This window comes from Arctopsyche grandis, chromosome 1 (genome assembly GCF_051622035.1).
Source record: "Arctopsyche grandis isolate Sample6627 chromosome 1, ASM5162203v2, whole genome shotgun sequence".
Taxonomy (NCBI): domain Eukaryota; kingdom Metazoa; phylum Arthropoda; class Insecta; order Trichoptera; family Hydropsychidae; genus Arctopsyche; species Arctopsyche grandis.
The window spans coordinates 28,751,550-28,777,061 of NC_135355.1; the positions used below are offsets into that span (position 1 = coordinate 28,751,550).

The window sequence follows — 25,512 nt, forward strand, 5'->3', positions numbered from 1 at the left end:
TGTTGTTATATAACCTAAAAACATGTGAAATGGTAAACAACTGCACCGTTTCATTTAAAGTATAATCATTAAAATTGAAGTACCGCTTCATTTGTAAAAGCTTTTTATATATGGCAGCACAAATATACTTTTAACAGCTGGCAATACTTTCCATGCGTTCGACCGGTCTCGCTGTCAGAATCGCCCATTTTTATTAGCTCATGCTGGTTAGTTTTCACTATTTTCATTTTATTCTATTCATTTTTAATACTTTAATACTGGCATTTCGTTTAAAATCGAACATACACGAATTTATCAAATATTTCTTTACCCATTATCAAATTACACATATAGTTGAATAGTTTGTAGAATTATAGACATACATAGTAAATATTTATAATGAGAATTGCTTACATCTCTGATTATTTTTTTTTAATTTTATATTCGGCTTTGTTGTGTTTAATTTGATTAAGAGAAAGCGATTTTAAGGTTATCAATACATAACAGTTAACCTCAACATATTCCATCTGATACAACCTGCCAAAACGTTTACATGAAGTGTATTTATATATTGTACCGAAGTATATTTTTATGTTTCAGTTTTATATTGCGTAACTACTTGGAAATATGTGGTCTCCACAGCTTTTACGATTTACAAAAACAGCATCATCTCCACATCTATCGCTCGTTTATTTACAGCAAAGGTTATTCAATAACCTACCTCTTGCTTACAGTACGTATTTCAATATTTTCTTTAACCTTCTTTTTCTCATTTTTACGATAATTTCATTATGTTCAGATACTGAAAACGATCCTGCGCCGTACTTCTTCTCGCCAAAGGTTCAAAGACTACTGAAATATTTAACCAGGGTCGATCACTCTAAAGTTTTTCGACATCGTACAAACTATGGAGAGAAAATATTGGAAACTCCAGAATATAAATTTATGACTGATAAACAACTCCAAGAAGAAATAGAAAAAATGAAAACGCGAGCTGAAAGGCTGTTGCAGATGCCACCAGTTATTCAAGTACTATTTCATGTGTTTCATATATATATATATTTTTTTAATAAATCCGAGTATTTTTTATATGTTTTCTTTTTCCTTTTAGCTTCATGATAATACTGAACATATTATTTCAAAAGATCACGCTCTTGGGGGTTATGATACAGCCAAATACATCTTCACTGATATATCAATTAATGTCGAAAACAAAAACCGTATTTGTTTCATCAGGTATTATTTATAAGATTCTTGAATCGGCCATCTTTTTTGCCATTCCTTTATATAATTTTCTGATTATATTTATTTTAGAGAAACGGACGGTACGTTGAAACGTGCCGATCGTGAAGTACAAAAGCGAATGTGTCAGGTCTGTATAGTTAATTACAGTACAATTTGTTATCAACGAAAATTACAACATATCCTGTACAAAATGATTTCAGACATATTTCCCTATGAGGGGGCGTACTTTAAAAGAGCCAAGTATGGTAGCAGACGAATCATTGTTCAATAAATTACTCGAAAAAAAATCATATGAATTTATATTAGACAAAGCTTGCATTCAATACGAACCGGACGAGCTGCAATTCCATCATATGACTGCAAAAGTGTATCAACATTGTAATCTGCATGCTGCATACGAACTTTTAAGGTTAACTATTCATTCAGGTCTTATATTTTCAATACGTATATGGGTTGTTAATTGATAAAACAATAAAATTGCAGGTCAACGCGGCACTTTGGACCGATGGCGTTCTATTTCGCTTGGCATAATTCAATCGACGGACTCTTATTAGAATTGTTACAGACTAATGTTATACGAGAATCCGTTGCTTTGGTTTCGTTACAAAGAATCATGCATCCAGGATTGGTCCAAACAGATGAAACTAAGGCGTTGGTCGAAGAAGTAAATTGCACTATTTAATGAATTAATTTTGTAAATTGATGAATAGTTATCAATGTAATTCGATTTGCAGATATTAGACCCGCAAGCTTCGACGGAAATTGACTTAAAAAGAATTTCCAATGACGAAATAAACTTGGATGAAAAATGTATCACATGCATAGACAATTATATAAATAAGAATTCTACTAAAAAGGCCCAACAGGATTTGGCTTTGCAAGGTCTCCGAGAATTGTATAAACAAAGAATAAAAGTGGAGCATGGAATCAGAGCAGCGCATGGAGTGTCTTAGTTTCGTCATTGGTTAAATATTATCTGTATTTTGTATGCATCAGTTAAGTTAGTCTATCGTAGAAACTTGTACATTCAGTAATAATAATCCAATCGAATTACTTTTAAATTTGCAATTTAGTGTATGAGTTTTTTCGATCTGGTTCTCGCAGAATATTTTATAAAACAATTGAATTAATAAATAAACAATAATTCGTTTAATTGATTTATTTAAAAATGTATATACATGATTATCAAATCTTCAACAATTTTATATATCTTATATTCTACGTGTTGAAAATCAACAACATCCAACAACAGGTAAAGATTAACGAATTGACAAAAAAAGGCAAATAAGTTAAATAAATAAAATATTAAATAGTATCTCAAAAAGTCACAGGTATATAATATTATAAAAATTCATCAATAAGATCATTTCGTATAACTATATTTTTAAAAAAAAGTAAGTAATCTCACACCATTTAGTCATATTTTATACTATTGCTCATTATCACTTATTAATGTTATTATTTGAGAAATATGCACTTCTCATTTTCATCAAAGTACATAAATATACCGTTATGAATTATTTGGAAGACTACTATTTGATCACCAAATACATATGTTATACAGTCAAAGTGTTCACTCAGGTTCGTTCATGAACATACTAGTTAGTTCATACACAAACTATTGGTTTTAGTTAAAAATAACAGTCGAAAGCCATCTTCAAATAGACTCCGACCAAGTGTCGCATGAAACTTTTAGCTGTCAAGACGCCAAGTATTCAAAGGGGAAAACCAATGGAAACTGCATTGCAACGTTACTAATATTAAAAATATTGCAGCCCAGGGTAGGCATGTATACATGGGATGGAACAAACGATTGAGAATACTTAAAATTATGCCTAAGAGTTTGTACATGAACAAACTAGTCAATTTGTGTATATCTGGCCAGATTGGTTCGTGTATGAACAAACTAGTATGTTCATGAACGAATGAAATTTACACTCGGACTGTAACATATACACATACATACATATATGTTATTAAAAATAATCATATTAAGAAATAAATTGTCATATTTTTGACATGGTAAGTAGGTAAAAGTCATGACATTGAAAAACTACCATCAAGATTTAGAAATTAGAGACTAGAGACGAAAAATGCTGTGGATTCATATATACGAGATAAGTACACTTCACAAATTGGCAACAAGAAAATTCTGTTTCCCTAAACTAAAAATAAAAATGGGAATACACAAAATTCGAGCGAAATGTATTAAATTCCTATTTTTCTTATATAAATTAAAATACAATTTAAAATGAAGTACGTGATAAGTAAAGCCCGGACCCTGAGGGGGCTGCATATGGTTCAAATGTTGTAAATGCATTGTTAAAGGTTTGCCGAACATTTTTTACAAAGGATTTACAACAATTGAACAATAAACGGCACGCTTCCGGTCCTACATCTAGTGATAAGTATGGTTCCGCGACGATTGGTTCAACGACACAATGTACCCGACGATTGGTTCACTGCCAAAATGTACACGCGAAAAAATCTTCACGCGACAATTGGTTCATTACCAAAATGTCCACGAAAATATAATTCACGCGACAAAATGTTCAAAAGTCTTAACTGTATCGAAAATTTTCGTATTTTTTTGTCGCGTGAATGTTATTTTCGTGGACATTTTGGTAATGAACCAATTGTCGCATGAAGATTTTGTAGCGTGTACATTTCGGCAGTGAACCAATTGTCAAGTACATTGTGTCGTAGAACCTTTTGGAATTGAACCAATTGTCGCGTCCCCATACATATGAATATAAAATGATTAAAACAATTCCAAGTAACAATATTTGCAGCGAAATGTGAAATCACAATATAAGTAGCACAATCATGTAACACATACATATATGAATAGATTAAAATTAAATACAATCACATACCGAGTCATTTACAAATGTGCAACGACCGAGACAACGTACAAGAATGAATGAAACATACATATATACGTACTATATCGACCAATTGCATAATAATACACAACGCCACGTTGCTGCATTTTCAACGAGCGGTATTTCAATCGGTCGATTGAAACTTGGTCCCGACTACTCGATAAGATTTAGATCTCTAAACGGTCTACGCGGACGTAATACGGAGCAATTGCGACGATGACCATTCCAAACACCATATTAAAAAAGAAAACACCCAAAACTTGAACCTACATCTATTTTTAGTGTCCGTTTGAATGATGCATCATTTACGTCCTATAAATTGTTTACGAAATGCTCAAATGTTGGCCACTTCATGCATTTCAAAAAATTGGCCATGTCCATATATTTTAATAAAAGTAAACATATGGCAACCATAGCTAGCCTATATCCATCGCACGTCCGAATCAAAACTGACAAAACATTCACACACTTAGTCTTAAATTATTATTGCGTACATTTTAGTCAATTGCATATCGGAGACATCAAACGATGAGAGTCTGATCTGACATGCCCATTCCGTTGAGTCTACCTTCCTGATCATTAATTTCAATCTGCTCCTTGAGCAGCTCCAGCTCGCGTATCCCAGAAACGGTAACTTCGTACTTATGCGTGACGAGAGAGCGGTAGAAGTGTATGGCGAAAGCCAGGAACACAATGAGCACCGGTATCAGCACCACGCAGGCAGACCAAGCCGCCATGGGGCTCAAGTCGTAAAACTTGACCCAACAAAGAATGGCTATTTCCAACAGGAACAACAACAGTCCTAGCAGCGTGGAGAAGGCCCAAGCCGTTTCTATATACCAATGCAGCCGTTCGTGCGGAGATTCGTGGACTAGTGAGATGCTGTGTAGGTTGCCGATGGCGTCAATGTTCGGCAGGATGCAAGTGCTGATCATCAGAGCGAGCATATGCACGGCGACCAGAAGCGTCGTGCATATGGCGAAAGCCACGAGCATGCCTTTCGGAACGTTCGAGTCATTGTTCAGTTGAACTTCTACCATGGCGACCTAGAATCATTGATGAGGGTATGAATTGACGCTGTTTTTGTGGTTTGAATGTGGAATGTTGTTGTGGTATACCATTGCGAAACCGGATAGCAGAGCGGAAGTTTTGCTGGATGCTTTGAGCTTCGCTCGGCTGAGCTGAAGCTTCCGCCATGACAAGTACCCGGGTGTGTGCAGCGTGTCTCCGGCTTGTGACATTCCACCGCCTTCGCCGGACATTAAACTCCTATTTTGCTACAAACATTCCATGGAAATAAATTAACATTGATGAAATAATAAATTGATGTGTTAAATTTTGTTAGCAAAAATTCGATTCGATTACATTGAGCAACAAAATAATTTATCACAACAGAGACTAATCAATCTTTACTAATTTTGATCCACTGAATTCGAATCTGACAATGATTTTTGTTGATTTGTTTTCGTTTACGATATGTGAGCGTTTAAAAAAATGCGCAAATTTTACAGATTTTGCAGTTCTGTTCTAACACTATGGTGGCCGCTGACTCATATTTGTATCATGTTGGGTACACAACGCTTACTGGCCGCTGATACATATATGATTCACGACTGCGCGAATATATTTTTCAGTACGCTGATATATATTTGTATCACGTTTTCATCATAAACGAAAACGTGATACAAAATTGTATCATCGGCCACAAACGATTGACGCAAACGTGATACAAAAATATATCAGCGGACTGATACAGTTTGCGCAGTCGTAAATCATATATGTACCAGCGGCTACTAAGCGTTGTGCACCTAACATGATACAAATATGAATCAGCGGCCGCCATCGTGTTAACTCGAAATCTAGTATTGCTGTGCCAAAAGTGAGTATTGAAAACAATAGTCGGATTTTCTATTGATTGTGATTTTTGGTTTCTTTAAAATACTTATAATTAAATATCTAGCGAATTTTAAAAGTCAAAAATATATACATATTTTTTTACTTCTTTTTCTCGAACTATATATTCATTGGGCCAGTATTATATTTCACTAGGTTTACAAAGATTGGTTTTATTTTCATCTCAATATTGTTCAAAATCATTACCTACAAATTATTAATATTATTACGTTAATCACTATTTACAAAACCGCTCGAATTATTACGATTAGATAATAAAAAAAAATACCAACATTGAAAACAAATCCTTGTAAACGTAGTGAAATATAAAACTGACCTGTTGGATACATTAGGCCAGTTTTATAATAGGATTATAGCTCGAGAAAAAAATGTGTAAAAAAAATATATTTTTGACTTAATACGCTAGATATACGTATTTTAAATCACAATCAACATAAAAAAACATCTGACTGTTTATTTTAATACTTAAATTTGGCACAGCATTACTAGATTTTAAGTTAAAGACTGCGAAAGCCAAAAATCTGTAAAACTTCCCCTTTTTTTAAAAACCCTTATATTTCATAAACGAAAAGAAACTAACAAAAATCATTGTCATATTCGAATTCAGTGGGTCGAACTTAGTAAATATTGATTAATCTCCACTCAAGTAAATAAAAACGTGATTTTTTTGTTGCTCAGTTATACATACACATGTATGTTATGTATGTTACAGTGATTTCATACTAGCAGTAAAAGTATACTTTCAATGGCATTTTAGGGAATTCATATGCCGAATACTTTACATTTACTTCTGATACTTTTATTAATGTTGTATCTTCTTTTTCTACCTTGAACAAAAGTTTTTCGATATCTTTTTCAGTCTATAAATATTTAATTACATCAGAAGCCAAATTTGATGACGTAAGACCAACTTTTGCAGTTTGTCCAAATAAGCTTAATTTTATTCCTGAATGGGATGAGCTTTTTTCACCAATTGGACAGTCCTCAGTCCTTTTATCCAATCAGTGCTATTGTGATCTAGCATCTGAGTATCAGCATGTTTTCAATGTCCTAATTTGTGTGATATGCTTTCACCGACTGAGTTGGCGAAAATATACTTAAATTAGTGAAAGTATAATTTTACTGAAGAATACAATTTAACTGTAACATAACTATTGTGATTTCCATTATAAAAATTATGATTTCCATAAAATGAATAAATAAAAAAAATACATACATGCGAGAAACTGATGAAGTTTTCACCAAAGATGTGATCATGCATAACCATGATTCGACTTATTATTTAGATGCAAAAAGCATAGAATAAAATAAATGCTATATTTAGCAATATAAAATAACAGATTAAATAAATGCAAATAAAACACAAGTACAAATAAGCTTATACGGTACTTGTTGGTTATATGGGCGCAACAGAACATCAAGTATACACACTTATACTAACACAAACATATACACAGCAGTTCTCTAGGTATCGCATACAGTTTAAAAGTAACAGTGATTGACGTTACACCGAAATTTGGGGGACATTTCCTTCTACAAAAACGATTACATTAAGTTATTTGGAAAAACCAAGGTTGATTTTCACAGCGATTGCAATTTTCAGCGTTAATTGCAGTGTAAAATCTAATCTAGTGGTTAGTAAACTTTTTGATGAATAAACAAAATGACTAAATATTTATAATTATTTAAAATAGAGCTGTTGGACAGAAAATAAATCAATTTAACATATTACAGATAATCATTTACTCCGATTCTTGACGTGCCTACGAAATTCATGTAACTGTCGTGTATTTTTTTGTGTTAGTGCAAGTGTATTTTCAGTTGTAATAAATTCCAACTGCTGTTTTAGATCATTCATATTCAAATACAATTGAACTAGTAAATTATAATTCTATAAGCGCAAATACACTTTCAACAATGTGCGCCAGTTGTAAGATAACAGTTGAGTTTTGACAGCTCTGATGTTTTACGAATGCTTTAGAATTCACTAATGCGTTAATATTTGCTAAGTGTTACGAATAAAGGTAATAAATACCGTATTACGATAACTCCAAACCAAAAATGTGACTTTCCAACTCAATTTACTAGTCGAGTGACGTTTTCACGAAAACCTAACCTTTCTAACCCGAAAATCTAACCTGGTACCAACTAATAGTTGGACTGCATTTTGAGTTGTAATATATTTTGACCATTTGGAATATAATTCACCATATGAATCAACTTACGTGGATTAGTTGCCGTGAGGTAGACCCCCTGGTAGGTACCAACTACCGTTGTAGTTGAAGTGTATTTTCAGTTGTAATATATTTTGATTAGTTGGAATATATTTTGTCTAATCCACGTAAGTTGATTCATATGGTGAATTATATTCCAAATGGTCAAAATATATATTACAACTGAAAATACAGTCCAACTATTAGTTGGTACCAGGTTAGATAGAAAGGGCCGGGCCGCACCGCTCAACTCGCGAACAACTTGGTTGAGGGCGACCAGACCAATGCATGCAGGTAGATGGGACATGCCACACTCGTCAACTTGTTTGTCGCACACATTTCCATATATTTTTTCGTGTCGCGCAACAAGTCGGCCGACAAAGTTGCACGGTGCGGCCCGGCCCAAAGTGGGTCTACCTCACGGCACCGAAAGTGGAAAAATCGAAAGGCAAAGATCGAAAGATCAAAAAAAAGGGTGCATGGTAAACGGTACTGTGTATATATAATATATGAGTGGCATGCGGTGAAATTATATCTCTTTTTGTCATACAGCTTTGTTTAATGTGCGCGCGCAGGATACGGGAGGAAAAGCATGTTCCTCTTGTTCCTGCTGGCGCAAATTAAGTGAGGATGTACGACGGGGGGAGAGAGACTTTTACCGCACGCTACTGATATATATATACTGACCGTTTTTCACGTGTATGCTTGATAAACGAATATTTTCGACATTTTTACGGTCACCCCTACCAGGTTAGGTGGAATATATTCCAACTAGTCAAAATACATTACAACTGGAAGATACACTTCAACTGTAACATGTATACTGAATGCTCGGTGGCGCCCATATAACCAATTAGTACCACTTATATTTACATTTACATACAAAGCAAAAAAAAAAATATATATATATACGTATATAACAATTAATTGTTGATTTACACCTAGTAATTAATGTAGAAGGCTATATAGCTATGATATTGTAGTGATTTCACTTATCAATTTATTTGCAAGTGTGTCCATTGAATATTATACGTATTCTTGATAGTTTTCAAACACAAGTATTGCACAATGTAGTGAAACTCTAAACTTAACAAATAACACACTTAATCATAAATAGAAATCTTGACATAAAATTGAAACTATAGTTGATTCGTACCAGATAAAGGCTTGAAGTAAGGAGGAGTGCTAGTGCCAGACACCTTTTAACCAGTGACTAGATCAGACAAGGACATCTGCGCTGCAGCCTTTATATGCAAATGAAAAAAATATATAAAAGGATGATACTAGAGTAGAAAAAAAAACGGCAGTCAAAAGATAACATATGTACATAATGATGAGTGTAAGTCGTTCATAGTAAAAATCGAAACGAAACATTATAACACTGAAATATTGTAATATTAAAATTGTAACATTGCAAGAGACATGCAAATCGGTGTGCAGAAAGCGAAATACAATCATAAATTATAATAAATAGAAGCAGATAAATAACAATTTGGTGTTGAACTTACAAATTAATAAAAATGAATATAAACCATGGCGGTGAGCATCGATTTAATTCGATAATGAAATGGAGGAAAGCGAGGAAATGGTTTGCCCCAAAGCACATATGTACGTAATCGTATCTGCTTTGTGGTTTAGTATATTTTTGCAATGGGCTGAAACATATGTATATACAAACAAAAACGTACATATATGCGTCGAACTTAAGGTCATTCGATGCATAAAGTATGATGACATATTCATAATCGACTTGATATTAGAATTATTGAACGACCTTCAGAAGTTGGCAGATTTATTTTTGCACGGCAAATTAGTTTAGTGCGAATTAAATAATTAAATAATAATACAAATACGTACTGGTATTTTGACACACAATTGACTTAACTATGCATCGTCTTTTTTTTCAGGCATTTTTTATAATGTAGATTAAATCATTTATATATATTTGTTCGTATGAGAGTCCATTTTTTTTTAAATAAGTACTCATTTATTGTATGTAATAAATATCCCAGACATTTTTGAGGTCGGGAGACGAACTTGACGATTCTGTTATTAAACTTTGCCATCGGTTCCTTGAATCTGGTGGACATTGTCATCAATCAGTATGCATTTTCCGTTCAAAAATTTATTCGGTTTCAGTTAGAGACGAAAGTCAAGTGGTATTAGGTTTAGATTGTACTGAAGATGGTCTTAATATCGAAACTTTTTCAAATGTTTGCCATTTTATAAAACAGGCGACACTAAGCAACAACAAAAAATTACTGGAGTGGAGACTAATCAGTTTAACCCACTGAATTCGAATATGACATTGATTTGGTTGACCTTTTCTCATTTATGATATGAACGTTTTAAAAAAAATGCACAATGTTTACAAAATTTTGGCTTTTGTAGACTTTAACGCAAAATATGGTATTGCTGTGCTAAAAGTGACTATTGGAATCAACAGTCTGATGTTTTTTCTATCTTTTGTGATTCTTATTGCTTTAAAATACTTTATAAAAGTCAAAAATATACTTTATTTTTACACACTTTTTCCCCGTGCCAATCTCATCTCATTAACCGCTCATTAAGTAAAAAAACAAGTTTTTTTTTGTTGCTCAGTGTAATCAATTGGCGGAATAATATTATATATTTTGAATGAAATGCTACTGAAAAATATCATATGAAATATTGACTAAAAAAAAAAATGGATCTCATACATATGTACATACATACACAATGTTTGTTTTTATATTTTTATATCATTGATTGACCTCTAAGCATGATTTAGTTTTCGCCGACACGTCTGTTAAATTATAATTATTCTTTCTTCACACAAGTGTCAGCTTTAATAAAGTAGTTGAAAGCTTTTTGTTCTTTTCGACATTTCGACGAACCAAAAATGACATCTGATTTATTTCATATGGTTAGCAGTTGTTAAAAAATACATGCTAAATGCATTTCTGGTGCATATTGATTTTAACGCCAGTGTTCCGTTCAACATACGTAGTTTGAGTAATCCTAAACTGTTTGCCCGCGGCCGTCTTCTATGGAAGCTTTGGGCGACAAGTCTGTAGCGCGGCTGTCTTCCATAGAATTTATGAACTTTGCACGGGATTTTGAGGCTTATATGCGCCTATTTCAACTGTTTTAAGGTTCAAAATTGGTTGAATATATTACTGAGAGTTGAATGAATGCCACCTATTCAATTTGCTTAAATGGAACTATACTGAAACATCGTCTATGTGACGTCACGTCTTCATACAATTTTAAAGAATGATTATTTGACAATTAATCCAAAACTACGAGATATATTATGTATTTTATTGTTTAAAATAATACTTTATGTGTTAATTAACATATCTGGTTACTTGAGAAAATATTAAAATCTGTATCTAAGGTCGAAAACTCGATTGCCAAATTCGCGAAAAAGGTGCCGCGTACAAGGCTTGTTCGCTATATTTATTGCCGCGGGCAAAGGGTTCAGTAGTCCATCCTAAGTACGCACGAAATAAAAGTAAAATTGGCGCAGGTCCAGGTTTTTGGTGGACCACAGAATAAAGCTGATATGCATCGAGTGAGGGAGGGGTCGGCTGTGAAGACTGAACTATATAAAGGTGAGGTGAGGTGATGGTGAAAGTGTAGAGTGCAGGAGTGCAGGAGTGCAGGAGTGCAGGAGTAGTAGAGTAGAGTAGAGTAGAGAGCGTACCTGCAGGTGGAGATAGGCGGAGTGCGAATGCAGCAGAGGCCTCCTGGAAGGGTGAGGAGGTGGGGGTGGAGGTGGAGGGGAAAGTGGGTGCGGTTGCGCGAGGCGAGGGGCGACGACGTGAGGCGGCTCCGGGCTTAGTCCGCCGCTGCTGGCTGACCACACGGACATGCCGCCACAACGACACGAGACGCCACCAGACTCGCGACTGACGTTTCAATTCGACCCACTGGTGGTCTTACGTCGTTCACTTTACATCCTTAACCGTTACCAATTTATAACTACATATGTAATACATACAATTGCAACGAGCCATTTTTTACGACGTTTATATTATTAATTACTCCGCTCCACCATCATATTATATGTGTTCAAATGTTTAAAAAATAAAAATAATAAGCTGTAATGACCAACTGCAGATTCTTGACTAGTTAGCATTTGTTCAGACCAATTGTCTGATGGTCGGTTTTCGTGACCTTACGACCCACGAAACCTATGTTTTGCCTGTGCTGGCCACCCTGAGAGCGGCTAGCCGAAACACTTGCGTGCCAACCGTCGCCGCGTAAACATTTAAGGGGGATGAACGAATGAGACAACTGGCATGTTGATGCACGTGCTTTATTTATTTATTTATTTAATAGTTTTGGACCATTGTGGCATTACAGGAAGAACCTAATGCGCTACAATGGCCTACATTTGAAAAAGATATAAAAACATGATATAAAAACAAGTTAACTGTAAATAAAGGAATAAAGCAAAAGCAGAAAACATGGTAAAATAAAATAATAAAAAAAAAGTAACAAAAGGAAAATAATACATCATTCAGAGAGAAAAAAAATAACAAAAGTGTAAAAATTAAAAATAAAATCCATAAACCCCATTCTTTGTTTACACTGAACAAAATTAAAATAGTATATAAAAATGTACAAAGGAGAAAGAAAAAGTAAAATAAAATAAAACAAAATATGAATAAAAAATAAAATCACAGCGAGGCCCAAATGGAAGAGAGTAGATTAAGATTCCACTCATTCATCACATTCAAATTAAGAAAGTAATGATGAGCGCAGGTTACCAGATAAATATGTTAAGATAATATCCGATAATCTACGCTCCCCGAGGTGGAAAATATCACATTCAGGGACAGCAGCAACGATTTCATTGAGAAGTCGAATAGCTCTTGGAATAGGAGCCATTCGAAAAAGAACTGTGTGAGCAGCAGGTACAACTATCAAATGATGATGTCTACCACGCACATAATTATTAGGGACATAAAGTCCCAACTGTTCCAGCAACAACGGGCATGACGTATTACCACGCATTAGCTGGAGAACGAAATGAATTAACGAGAAGAACTTTATTTAAGACAGCTGAAGGCAGAGTGAGGTAACTACTCTGAAACACAGTCGAATTGGTCCCCACTCGCAGGAAAGTGACCAAACTCGAACATGTCGTATAGTGAGCCGCCACACATTACTCGCGGCTCGTTCCCTCGATGTTTGGCTCGTTTCCTCGACTGGTGATGTTTGACGATACTTGGAGACCAGCTCCAGTATTCATCCGGGGTGTATTGAGGAAGCCTGGTCTGTCTTCGTCCCGAAGGCAGACAACTCAGACACGCGTGCTTGGTGCATAACCTCAAACACACGTGCTACCATTGTATTCGAACTCCCCCCCCCTCCCCCCTGCTTGCTCTCTGTACATTTAACTTAAAATCAGTAGCGGCTCGTGAGAATTCATAGTGGGGGGGGCTGCAGAGATTAATCAGGCTGTAGTAGCTCGTTAACTAAACTGGTGATCGAATGAAAACAAAAATAACATGCATATGTAATTTACTATACTGGGAGGTCTGCAGCCCATGTGGACGACAAAAATAGCATGCGTTTGTACTGTACTGGGAGGACTGCAGCCCCGCAATTTACGCACACGATACGAGAGAGGGAGGCAGAGAGCAGAGCAGCCATCAGCAGAGACCAGACCACAGACGACGAAGAAAGACACCGTGAGGAAAGCCATTCGCCCACGCTTTACCACGAACTATACAAACATCACGACATCAGGTGGCATCTTGATTGAGAACCCCTGGCGTCTGTACAGCATTGTAGGAATATATATATCACATCGCGTACTATCCTGAGATAGTATGATCCCCGTACATATACAGATCCCCGCACCTCACTAGAATGCGCTTCTATTCAAGCGGAAAATACTCGGAATGCAAACACTCCACGACCCCTAGACAAGGACAACTGCACACGACCACGTATCCAACTGAAACAGATAAACCGGCGTACCAGCACCTAACGTCAGTGAGCTTCGGGAGCTCAGCCTGCTCACTCCTCCGATGTAGAGCAATTACCTCTATCGCTGTACATACAAACACATCTATATTAACTGAGCAACAAAGATTCTCTTCAAAACACAACTGAATTTCTATAGGCCGGGACACGGTCAATATACCTATTCCCTGTCTAAAGCATATTTGATGCAACTCGACATACAGTTTGAATTCGTTCTGGAAAAGTGTCATTATCCTTCGAACACTGATTTTACTCGAGTTTACCTTTATTCTCCGCCGTATCAATTCAATTCAATTCAAGTGCGAGACACGTTTTTCGACAAAGATAAGTTTCACTTCACCCAAACAGCCTCATTCGGACTTCGTTGTCACGTTCGTTCGTTGTTTACTGAATTTAAATGGTACTGGCATAAAGTTTATATTAAAGTTCAATGACAGTTCGATCGGCCGGTCTCGTTTGACACATAAACTTGTAATGTCATATTTATAATCAAGATGCCTACTAATTGGTAATATTCCAACGTTTTTTACGTATTTAGTATTATTTTACAGTGTATTTACTTAATTAACGTATTTATTTTTTCAATATATCACTTGTTTATCGGTTTCACTTGACACATGTCAAAACAACATCAATAGTTTTAATACTAGTTTTTTTTTAAATTTAAATTGCATATAATTCCTCAAAAAATATTCAACCCACATAAAAGACTTAGTCATCTTGAGGACATTCATGAATGTGTATGGCTAAAACTAAGATTTGTTAACATTCCTTTTTTTATATACATATGTACTATTTATTTTCCACCAAGATCTCCACCAAATATTTATAAGCGATTTTTTGATTTAATTATATCTAATTATTCACATTTTAGTAATGGTCGCATTTTTATATCTGGAGATTTTAATCTGAATTCTTCTAACTGTTTTCCTGATGACCTTAATTTTTTTATATCTTTATTCAACTTAAAACAAATTAATACTATTCGAAACTATTTTAATAATTCCATGTTGGATTTTCTATTAACAAATTTAGATTGTCAGAATATTATTATTTCAAATTCAGTTGATTCCTTGGTTCCTGAAGACAGCTATCATCCTGCTCTTGATATTCATTTAAAATTAACTATAACTTATTCCTCACTTCGTTTAATAAATAACTGTCTTAATACCTCTGTCCTAAATGGATGGTTATTTACAAATGTTGATTTCAAATATTTAAATGATATTCTTTGTAATTGTCAATGGGAGCGAGTTTATGAGTGCAAAGATGTTAATTTGGCCCTCTCTAATTTCTATGACATTATATATTCTATTTTTAATGATTGTTTTCGGTTGAAAGGATTAGTGACGAGTAAAAGGATTTATCCGCCTTGGTTTACTAAAGAAATTATTAATCTCTTAAAAAGTAAATATCAAACACATAAACTCTGGAAGAAATCGAGCAATCCTCTTATCTTAAATAATTTCCGTATTTTACGTACGGAAATTAAGAAATTAATTAATAATGCATATAATGTTTATGTAGCTGATTGTGAAAGTTCCATAGTTAAAAACCCTAAGAAATTCTGGAACTTCATCAATTCTAAACGTGTAAATCGTGTAAAGTCGACCATTATGTACAATGATTCTGGATTGTTAGAGGGTGATCAAAACATTGCTAATGGATTTGCCGACTTTTTTAAATCAGTTTTCAATAATCCTACTGATTCCATGGAACCTACCAATGACTCGGAATTTACTTTCCCCACTTTAGCGATTAATCATCTTGACTCTTCCGATCTGAAATATGGCTTTCTAAAGTTAAAAAATATTTATTCTTCCGGTCCTGACTCCATCCCTAATTACATCCTAAAAGGATGTGAGGTTAGTCTCTTAGAACCTTTAAAATTCATTTTTAATTTAATTCTAAGGAACTCTTCATTCCCCAATTTATGGAAATGCTCTAAAGTAACTCCTATTCATAAGAAGGACGATAAATCTTGTGTAAGGAACTACAGACCAATAACTATCTTGTCAGCGCCAGCCAAAATGTTTGAGGTAATATTACACAGATACATTTTTAATCACTTTCAAAGTATGCTCATTGATCAGCAGCATGGCTTTCGTCCGGCCAGATCAGCTATTACCAACTTGTTATGTTTCTCTAATGACATAACCAGCACTTTGGATTGTAATAATCAAATGGATGTAATATATACTGATTTTGAGAAGGCGTTTGATAAAGTTGATCATAAAATTTTGGTTAGTAAATTAAGTTTTATTGGATTTACTTATAATCTTGTTGGTCTTTTTATTTCTTATTTACAGGATCGACGTCAATTCGTTAAGTTTGGGAGTTGCTTTTCTTATGAGTATGTTGCCACTTCTGGGATTCCCCAAGGATCAAATCTTGGCCCTTTATTATTCCTAATATTTATCAACGATATTCAATCTTCTATTCACCATTCTAAATTTTTATTATATGCGGATGACTTAAAAATCTATAAGAGAATAATTGATTTACCTGACGCTCTTTATTTGCAAGAGGATTTGAATTCTATTTATGAATGGGCTAATGTTAATAAACTTCCCTTCAATATCCTAAAGTGTCGGGTCATTTTTACTCTCGTTCTCGTTCTCCTATTAAATATCCGTATAAATTTCATGATTCTCTTCTTCAGAGAGAATTATTTATATCTGATCTGGGAATAGTCTTCGAAAATAGTTGGAGTTTCAACATTCACATTGAGAATATCTGTGATAGGGCAACAAAAATCCTTGGATTCGTAATCCGTAATTCGTCTGAACTAGGGCTCACTGCCATTCGTCTCTTATATTGTACATTAGTTCGCAGTGTGCTCGAGTTTGGCTCCATTATATGGTCTCCCTATCAACTTCGTTACTCTCTAATGTTGGAACGAGTCCAAAGGAAATTCCTTAGATTTTTATATCTGAAAACATTTGGATTTTATCCATATCTGTTCCCTAGTGCCTTTGTCTTGGGATCTTTGGGTTTCAATTCCCTGGCAAAGAGAAGAGATTTATTTCTTGGGAAACATTTCGTAAAATTACTTAGAGGAGAGATTCACAATCCCACTATCCTGGAGAAACTAAAATTCTGGGCCCCGGAAAATCGTAGAGTTTTAAGAAAACATGATATATTTTTACCAATTAGGGCTAAATCAAACGTGCTCATGAACTCCCCCCTCTCGAGAGCTGTTCGACTCCTTAACTTACTGGCACAATACTTGGACCTATTCGATGCCAGTTATGTTGAGTTGGTGGAACACATCCTAAATAGCACGATATAAATTTTTCAATCTTATTTCTTTGTTTTTATTTTGTGTACATATTTTTTACTTGATTTTTATTATTTTTTTATGATGTTTTTTTTTATTTATGATTTTTATTATTTTCTTATGTTTTTTTTTTTTATTTATGATTTTTATTATTTTTTTTTATGATGTTTTTTTTGTAATTTTTATGATTTTTATTATTTGTATTAAAATCACATTGACGCTTTGGGGCAACCTGTCAAGTCTCTGTGGTATTGATTTTTTAAAATAAAATAAAATAAAATAAGTAACTTTTTGACTATCGAGACTTCATAAACATTTTTTGTACAATGTAAATTCAAACTTATAAATTTGAATAATATTAAATCTTGCTAATATATATATATTAAAACCATTTATAGCCTCGACAAATAATAGTATACCGTACACGTTATAATTTACAGGAAATGTTTTATACACGATGGCAAGCAACTGAGAAAACCTTGCAAAAGAACACCCATAGAAGACCACCCCTTGAAGAGACCTGCCGATAAATCTGTAAAATATTTGGATATTGTCAAAAAACATGATATTTCTATGTATAATTTAATCCTCATTTTTTTATATAGGTATCGAGACCAATGCACAACAAAAATGTTCCATCTGATCCGCTTTCTATGGCCCTCGACGGGTTCGATCCCCTTTCTATATACAATGATGATTTGTATTTTAACTCATCTCAAAATGTATGTTGCATCTTTCTCACATATTTTTATTTTTACAAGACTCTTCTATTTTTTTAAATTGAATATAAATTTCAGACCAATCTGAAATCAAAAGATAACGAGTGGCTAGAATATTGGCATTCACGTAGAAATGCTATACTCGCTCGATATACTACAGCTGAAAAGTTGTCGATTATTTCCAGTTTTTTACCTGGAGGTGAAAAAGGTTGGTAATTAGATATTGAATAAGATAAGTTATTCCTGTGTGAAAATTTCATTGATTGGTTTATTTTAGTTATTATGAAAACACAGACGTACGTCGTAGATCAAGTTAAAACCCGTCTTGAGCAATTGGACGACTTTGAAGAGAGTTCCGTACGTCAAATGTTGAATTTATCTCAACAAGAATATGTTTCACGTATTGACATGCTCAACCGTGAACTTGTTCATGTACGTTTTATTTTTTTTCTTGTTCAAAATACAACATGAATTTATATTTTGCGTAATCAACGTATTCAATTTCAGGCTTGGAATACGGAACAAAGGGTCAAAGCATTGAAGATTGCAATCCAATGTTCAAAACTATTAGTCGATACGTCCGTTATTCAATTTTATCCGAGTAAATTCGTCCTCATCACTGATATACTAGACATATTTGGAAAATTGGTTTATGATAGGTTGAGAAACAAGGCTGAATACTTCGAGTATGTATATGGAAGATTAACTTGTTGTTTTTAAGGATCTTTAAATTGGGTCTACCCCATGGGATCGAATTAGAAATGCACAAAAAACCAAATATCAGAAGGCAAAGATCGTAAATCGAAAGATCTTAAGTCGAAAGATCAAAAAAAAAGGGTGCATGGTAAACGGTACATACTCACGAAAATCCTCACTTAAATGCGCGAGTAGGATACAACAGGAACAAGAGGAACAGGCTTTTCCTCCCGTATTAATGTGCGCGCGCAGAATACAGGAGGAAAAACCTCTTCCTCTTGTTCCTGTTGTATCCTGCTCGCGCAAATTAAGTGAGTATGTACCGTTTACCATGCACCCTTTTTTTTGATCTTTCGATTTTCGATCTTTGCCTTCCGATATTTGGTTTTTCGTGCATTTCTAATTCGATCCCGTGAGGTGCACCCCTTTAAATTATATCCTTAAGTAAATCATTTATTTCAGCCCGGGAACAAATAAAGTCACATCGCTTCCTGAAAATTTCACTCCTGATATGGTACCTGAGGCGGCCAAAGAAACTTGCCAAAATTGGCTATACAAAATGGCATCGATACGGGAGCTTGTGCCTCGACTTTATATAGAAATGTCCTTTCTTAAATGCTACAGCTTTCTGACTCGTCACGAGTTTGGATCTGCACTGTTGAGAATCACTTCGATGATCCGTGGGATCGGTCATCCCCTCGTTTCCATCTATGCTCGATTTTATCTGTGTCGAGTGGGACTTAGCATCCATGCAGCTAATAAAGAATTTTTCTTGCACAATTTGAACGACTTCTTACTAACATATCCTCAAGTGTGTTAATTTAAAATGATTTTCATTTTTATCAAGATATATTTTATACATATGCAGTTAACTTTTAATGAAAAATATGTTTTAGGTGTTTGGAAAAAATATTACTACTGAGTTATTAGTGCAACGCATTGATATGAGTAAATATATCAGCTTGTATAGCCCTGCTTTGGAGTGGTTGTTGTATGGCCTTGTGGAATGGTCCAATGTTTCAAATTCTGTCTTAGATAAATTGATAGATGAATGTAAAAATACTGAAAACAGGTATTCACATTATTATTCACTATATGTACATATGTATATATTATATATGAATTTTTATTTTATATATAAAATTGTTTTTACAGTGATCTTCTGTTGAGATCGATAATGTCATCTTTTAAACCGGACTTCATAACATGTCGAGCGATTGAATTCTTAGATCTCATATGTAAATCAAAAGCCGAAGGTATTTCATACATTTTATCAACAACTAGGGAGTCCAATGTACCGGTAATCCGGTATATATTATACATTAAGATATATTGCCCAAAAAAAAGTTATGAGTGGTAATGAATTCTTTTTACTAACATAATATAACTTTTTTTATTTGTCGTTTAAGAAAATAACAGCGGAGATAACATAATGTATCATCCGATAGTTGTGATTTACTTTTTCAAGTAATTTTTGCAGTTTTATTTAATTTCATCAAAATAGTAATTCCCTTTCATACGATTTTTTTTCTTCTAGGTTTGTTCCTTTCCCAAACTGACTTCAGTTTTATTTATAATAACTAACTGAAGACTTTCTTCTACTGATAATACACATTTAGTCGTAGATTGAACTACTGCAATACCATCATCGGAATCTGAAATAGATAGATTTACTACATCTTCCTTGTAAATACGTTCTATAACTTCTGATATTATTTTCATTATTAATTATTTTTCTCCTGGATGAAGCACTGGGTTGGACACCAGTATTGCTAGAAGATAAAATAAAGGAGAGCGAATATGTTTTTATGATTTACCAGTAAAAATAATAATATACCGAGCTATTTCTCGGGACATTTACTGGAAATGGACTCCCTAATTAACATGCATTATTACCTCTCATCTCATAGGAACCTGAACTCACCATCAAATTATTTCATATACTTTTCTTTATTAGATGTTATCGTAAGCGATATGATAATAACTCTTGGTCAAAAGATTTGTTCTGGCGGGAGATCTGCTGACGATAGGAAACTGTTGTCAACTGTATGGAAAATTATTAGGAACTTCAAACAACTTAAACTTTATTTAACATGTGCTGAACCTTGGGTTCAATTTACAGCAATGAATTTTTCAGTACGTATTTTAAAAATAGTATACATACAGTGGATTCCACTTAATTGGGACGCCAGTCAATAGGTTCAGCCGGCTATTTAGGATAAATCCCAAGAAACGAAAACCCTTATTAAAATCAGCCAGGTATTTGGAACTAAGTGATTTGGCCTGATGTATCCTGATTAAGTGCAATCCACTGTACATAATGTATTAAAATACATTTTTTATTATATTGTAAGATTATTCATTATAGGTTAAACAAATTGACTGGTTATTGGGTGATATTTGCGCTTGCATCGTCAAATCAGAAGAACCGCTCAGCGAATATTACACGCATTTACAAGCAATATTGAAAAAAATTGCTCTGTTCACACCCGATATGGAAGAGTTGTTCACTCAGGTTATAAAATCTCATATTTAGATAATATTCATTGATTTGAAATTATATTTAAACGTAGGAATTCATTTGTAGGATAATCTTTTACCGACACTAGAACTATTCGACGCTGGGCCGTATTTAATGGATGTTTGCAAATCTCTTCTGTCGGCGTATCAAAGCCAACAAAGTTACATGATAAGCGATGAGGTTTTGATCAGCAATCAAATGCAAATTTGTTTACTGCTGCATGAATCTATAAAGTTAATATTTTTTTGTCTAATTATGTATTAGTGTAAAAGTATTGTTGATTTATATAATTTGTATGTTTTTAGTTCGTTTACAGTCGACGATGAATTGAAAAATGTGAGTGAACTTGTATGTCGGTTTATCAAAAGCGTATCGTATGGTAAAGATTTTCAAAAACAACTTAAATTTTATACTGAAGTTAGAGCTTCATTCTTCAAACTGGATTCTATCTATGTTATTTTGATCCAGGTACATATTACATTGATTGAAAATGAATGTTTAACTCTTCTTTTAAATTTTTGTCAAACATTTCAAATATAATTGCAGCTAGTTAACAACCTATCAATGAACATTCGCAACTTAGTTGTGGGAAAAGATTCGCGCAAAGTCGGCAACTTCATCCAATGCTGCTCGGCGTACTGCTGCGTAACAGTGCCTTCTGTAATCTGTCCATTTACAAAACTACAGCTCTATCTATTATCAGCTCAAGTCGCTCTCATCAATCACTGCTTTTTACAAGGTATTATGGATAAGGAAGTAAAGTAGTAGCCACCAATATGGTCAAATCGCTTTCAACTCATACAATGGTGACCCAAACTCGACCATTTTGTAGGACCCCTACAGTATCTTATCCATCGTACACATTGCCTAATTTGTAATGCACTATTTATTCACAGCCGAGGATTGTTTGAAGGCGGCTCTGATGGCTTCGGTTAAAATACCTCCAAAGCATACGATCGACGGTCAACTCCGTTCGACCGATGCTTTCAAAGTGTCATATATTAGCAATTTTATGTCTACGATTTTAATGTTGCCGGTAAGATGTCGCTCATTTTTAATGTGTATATATGTATGTTTTCAATGCCAAATCTAATGTATAGTATTGAATAGGATCGGCAACAAAACGGTAGTTTTCTTAATATGTTCAAAGTCGTATTGAAGGTTATCATGAATCATTTATCATGGGAACCGACGACTCCTTCACGATATATTCTGCTGCTCAAAGCGATTGATTTATTGGCAAATATGGCTCAAGAAGATTATTTGTATCATGCTGGTGAAGGTATTGTATTATGTATTATATATATGAATATTATACAAGTGGGTTGAAAACCGTTTGGTGATTGATTTAATGCGGAAGTTTATATTCACTACCTAAATAAAATCATATTAAATATGGGCCACGACTAGGTATTCCAAAAATACGGACATTTGTCACTAACGGTATGACCAACAAATTAAATCCACTATCGGTGGTACCGGTATTGATTTATTTAATTACAAAACAATATGTCGAGTCTTTCTACACCGATTAACGAGTATCTCTTAATTAATTTTTGTGTGGAAGGGATGGTTTTAGCTTTTAAATAGTATATGTATGTATACTAGTGATAGTCCCGATGAAAATTTCACCGGGTGTATTAGAAGTAAAAACTACCTACCTAACTACATATAAACAATATAAAACAGCAATAGAAAAATTAATTTTCAGTAGATGGCGATCTATGCTCGTGGCACTATTTTCCAAGAGGAAATATTGATAGCAAACAATATATATAAAAGTTTTTTCTTGATTTTACCACCTAAACCTTACAAACATACAGTCTCTTTCGAAATTATACATATATTATATTACTAGCGATTTTCATCAGGTGTATTGAGTAAAAACTACCTACCTACCTACATATATAATATATAAACAATGTAAAACACCAATAGAAAAATTAATTAATTTTAATTAAATTAAATTAATTTATCAAAATTAAATTAATTTTCAATAGATGGTGCTAAATTCTCGTGTATTTTCCAAGAGGGAATGTCGATAACAAACAATATATACATATACATATATACGAGCTTTGTCTTGATTCTACCACCCAAACCTTACATACATACAGTCTCTTTCGAAATTATGTATATATTAGATAATAGATGTATTCAAATAATTGTTGAGTGAATAAAATAAGTTACGAGGCTTCTTATTGTTAACAGTCAATTTATTATAATTCAATATATGTATGTATTCAGTCTCAGGTATACGATATTTTCGACATACTTAATCTTTGTTTTAAAATTTATAATCCACTCAACGGCTCCTTTGAATGACAGATCAAAAGGATGTTGAATTTTGACTCATTCTTTGGTTACAAACTAGCCGATATAACATTTTCTTCTAAATTCAAAACCATTCAACTAACATAAAATTGAAATTATTATATTACGGAACTACTGGTAGTACCGAAGTTCGACATTTGACCAAAAACCGCTAGTACTGGTATCAGAATCCTTATTCACGACCCATAATCTGGAAATCCATGGTTTAATTGTTTCCGTCCCACTTTGTATATATATTAATTTAAAATATCTTTATATCATAGTGCATAAATTATATATTTTAGCATTGGCGAACGACAATATATTGGTATTTAATGAAAATTTCATAGCCGAAGTGAATGCCATGTGTTCGTCAATAGTAGATGAAATCTTGTCGATTCTGCGTATGCTTGGTGAAAATAATGAAAATCATAAGCAATCGTCGCTGGCATTGGAGCTTTTTTGGAGGATCGTGAAGAGAGCTGACCTGAGCGTAAAGGAAATCGAAGTTTTGGCAGTCAATTTGTGGAATTTGGCGCACAAACATAAAAATTGTGTCGACCTTAAAGTATCCGTAAGTACGATGATGTGTACGTGCGTAGCACGCTTATAATACGTAACGTGTTTGATGATTTGCATTCTATATTTTAGAACAAATTGATAACATCGCTAGAATTTAACGCCGGCATAAATGGTACCAATCTTTCCCTTTTGACCAAAATAAAATCCACTGCATAGCCTATATCATGTAGCAAATAGTTCTGTGATACTTCACGTGCTCGGGATGTAAAGGATTTGTGCGTGTACTTTCCATGTACTACAGGGTGTCGCAACATCAATTTTCTGATTATACTTTTACTATATATTATATATCTTAATTTTTTTTTAATATATTTCACTTTTATAACGCTTATGATTAACTACATAATATAATATGTATATCTGTAGATGTAAAGGAATTCGTATGCATGTGATATTAGCGTAACTATTGTATTTTAACACTTGCCTCACTGTGATGGATAGCGAGTGAACAAGACTTATATTTTATATTTATATCTCCAAATATACTGAATGATATCTGTCTTGGAATGACGGCTGTGTTTCAGCCGTCATTTTTTTTCTATCTTGCACTTATTTTATATTATTCTACGTATAATACTAGATAAAATGATTTTTATAGCTAATTATAATAATTAACCTCGCAAATTTTGCACTGTTTTAACTTAAAACACACATTTATAACTGGACGCTTGGAGTCCAGCACAGTGGCTAGCGATTTTTAGATTTTTTTTAATATTGCGTGGCAAGTGTTAACTTGGAATATGTAACATCAAAATTTGTACAAATAAACTTATGATCTAATTTTAAATATACATTTTCTATTACAGGATGAATATTTAAATATATCAAAATATACTTTAAAATAGTATACATACTTGTTTTATTCATTTGTTTGTCAATTTTAAAACATTGCAAGACCTTATTATGCTATACAGGTGATCACGAGAAGCATTTTCATTTTTAAAAAAGGAAAATAAAGTTAATTTTTCAAAAAAATTATAAAATACTGTAATTCGTTAGAGAGAATATGCCATTTACGCTTCGTATTCAGTTTTCAATCATGAGCATCTTCTATTCGTACTGTTCGTGGAGCGCCTGGTGGTGTATTCTTCATTATATTACTCGTGGTTTGCAATTTCTCAACCCATTTGATAATGAATCACTGTTCTATCGCTAGCGAATACAAAATGGCGATCCACTAGGA

The 25,512-nt window shown here is 33.7% G+C and overlaps 3 protein-coding genes across 3 annotated transcripts; 2 read left to right on the forward strand and 1 right to left on the reverse strand.

The window, feature by feature from the left end:
* The first annotated feature begins 115 nt into the window (after positions 1-115).
* mRpS22 (mitochondrial ribosomal protein S22) lies at positions 116-2,743 on the forward strand. Its single transcript, XM_077427906.1, has 8 exons — positions 116-206; positions 580-712; positions 779-1,008; positions 1,091-1,215; positions 1,294-1,351; positions 1,425-1,633; positions 1,708-1,888; positions 1,959-2,743. The coding sequence occupies exons 2-8, from the start codon at positions 607-609 to the stop codon at positions 2,175-2,177; spliced, it is 1,128 nt and encodes a 375-aa protein (XP_077284032.1). The 5' UTR covers positions 116-206; positions 580-606; the 3' UTR covers positions 2,178-2,743.
* Positions 2,376-11,965, reverse strand: Orai (calcium release-activated calcium channel protein orai). Its single transcript, XM_077427919.1, has 5 exons — positions 11,925-11,965; positions 9,393-9,480; positions 5,228-5,386; positions 3,919-5,155; positions 2,376-3,686 (listed from the first exon to the last, which is right to left on the reverse strand). Exons 3-4 carry the CDS (start codon positions 5,369-5,371, stop codon positions 4,631-4,633), a joined length of 669 nt encoding a protein of 222 aa, XP_077284045.1. The 5' UTR covers positions 5,372-5,386; positions 9,393-9,480; positions 11,925-11,965; the 3' UTR covers positions 2,376-3,686; positions 3,919-4,630.
* Positions 11,966-14,647: 2,682 nt separating this feature from the next.
* Positions 14,648-25,179, forward strand: LOC143913691 (VPS35 endosomal protein-sorting factor-like). Its single transcript, XM_077433659.1, has 18 exons — positions 14,648-14,726; positions 17,939-18,032; positions 18,104-18,220; positions 18,296-18,425; positions 18,495-18,649; positions 18,725-18,903; positions 19,376-19,724; positions 19,810-19,985; positions 20,069-20,169; positions 20,871-21,049; positions 21,282-21,428; positions 21,501-21,667; positions 21,740-21,902; positions 21,981-22,173; positions 22,331-22,470; positions 22,545-22,716; positions 24,053-24,321; positions 24,399-25,179. Exons 1-18 carry the CDS (start codon positions 14,713-14,715, stop codon positions 24,483-24,485), a joined length of 2,832 nt encoding a protein of 943 aa, XP_077289785.1. The 5' UTR covers positions 14,648-14,712; the 3' UTR covers positions 24,486-25,179.
* The last annotated feature ends 333 nt before the right edge of the window (positions 25,180-25,512 follow it).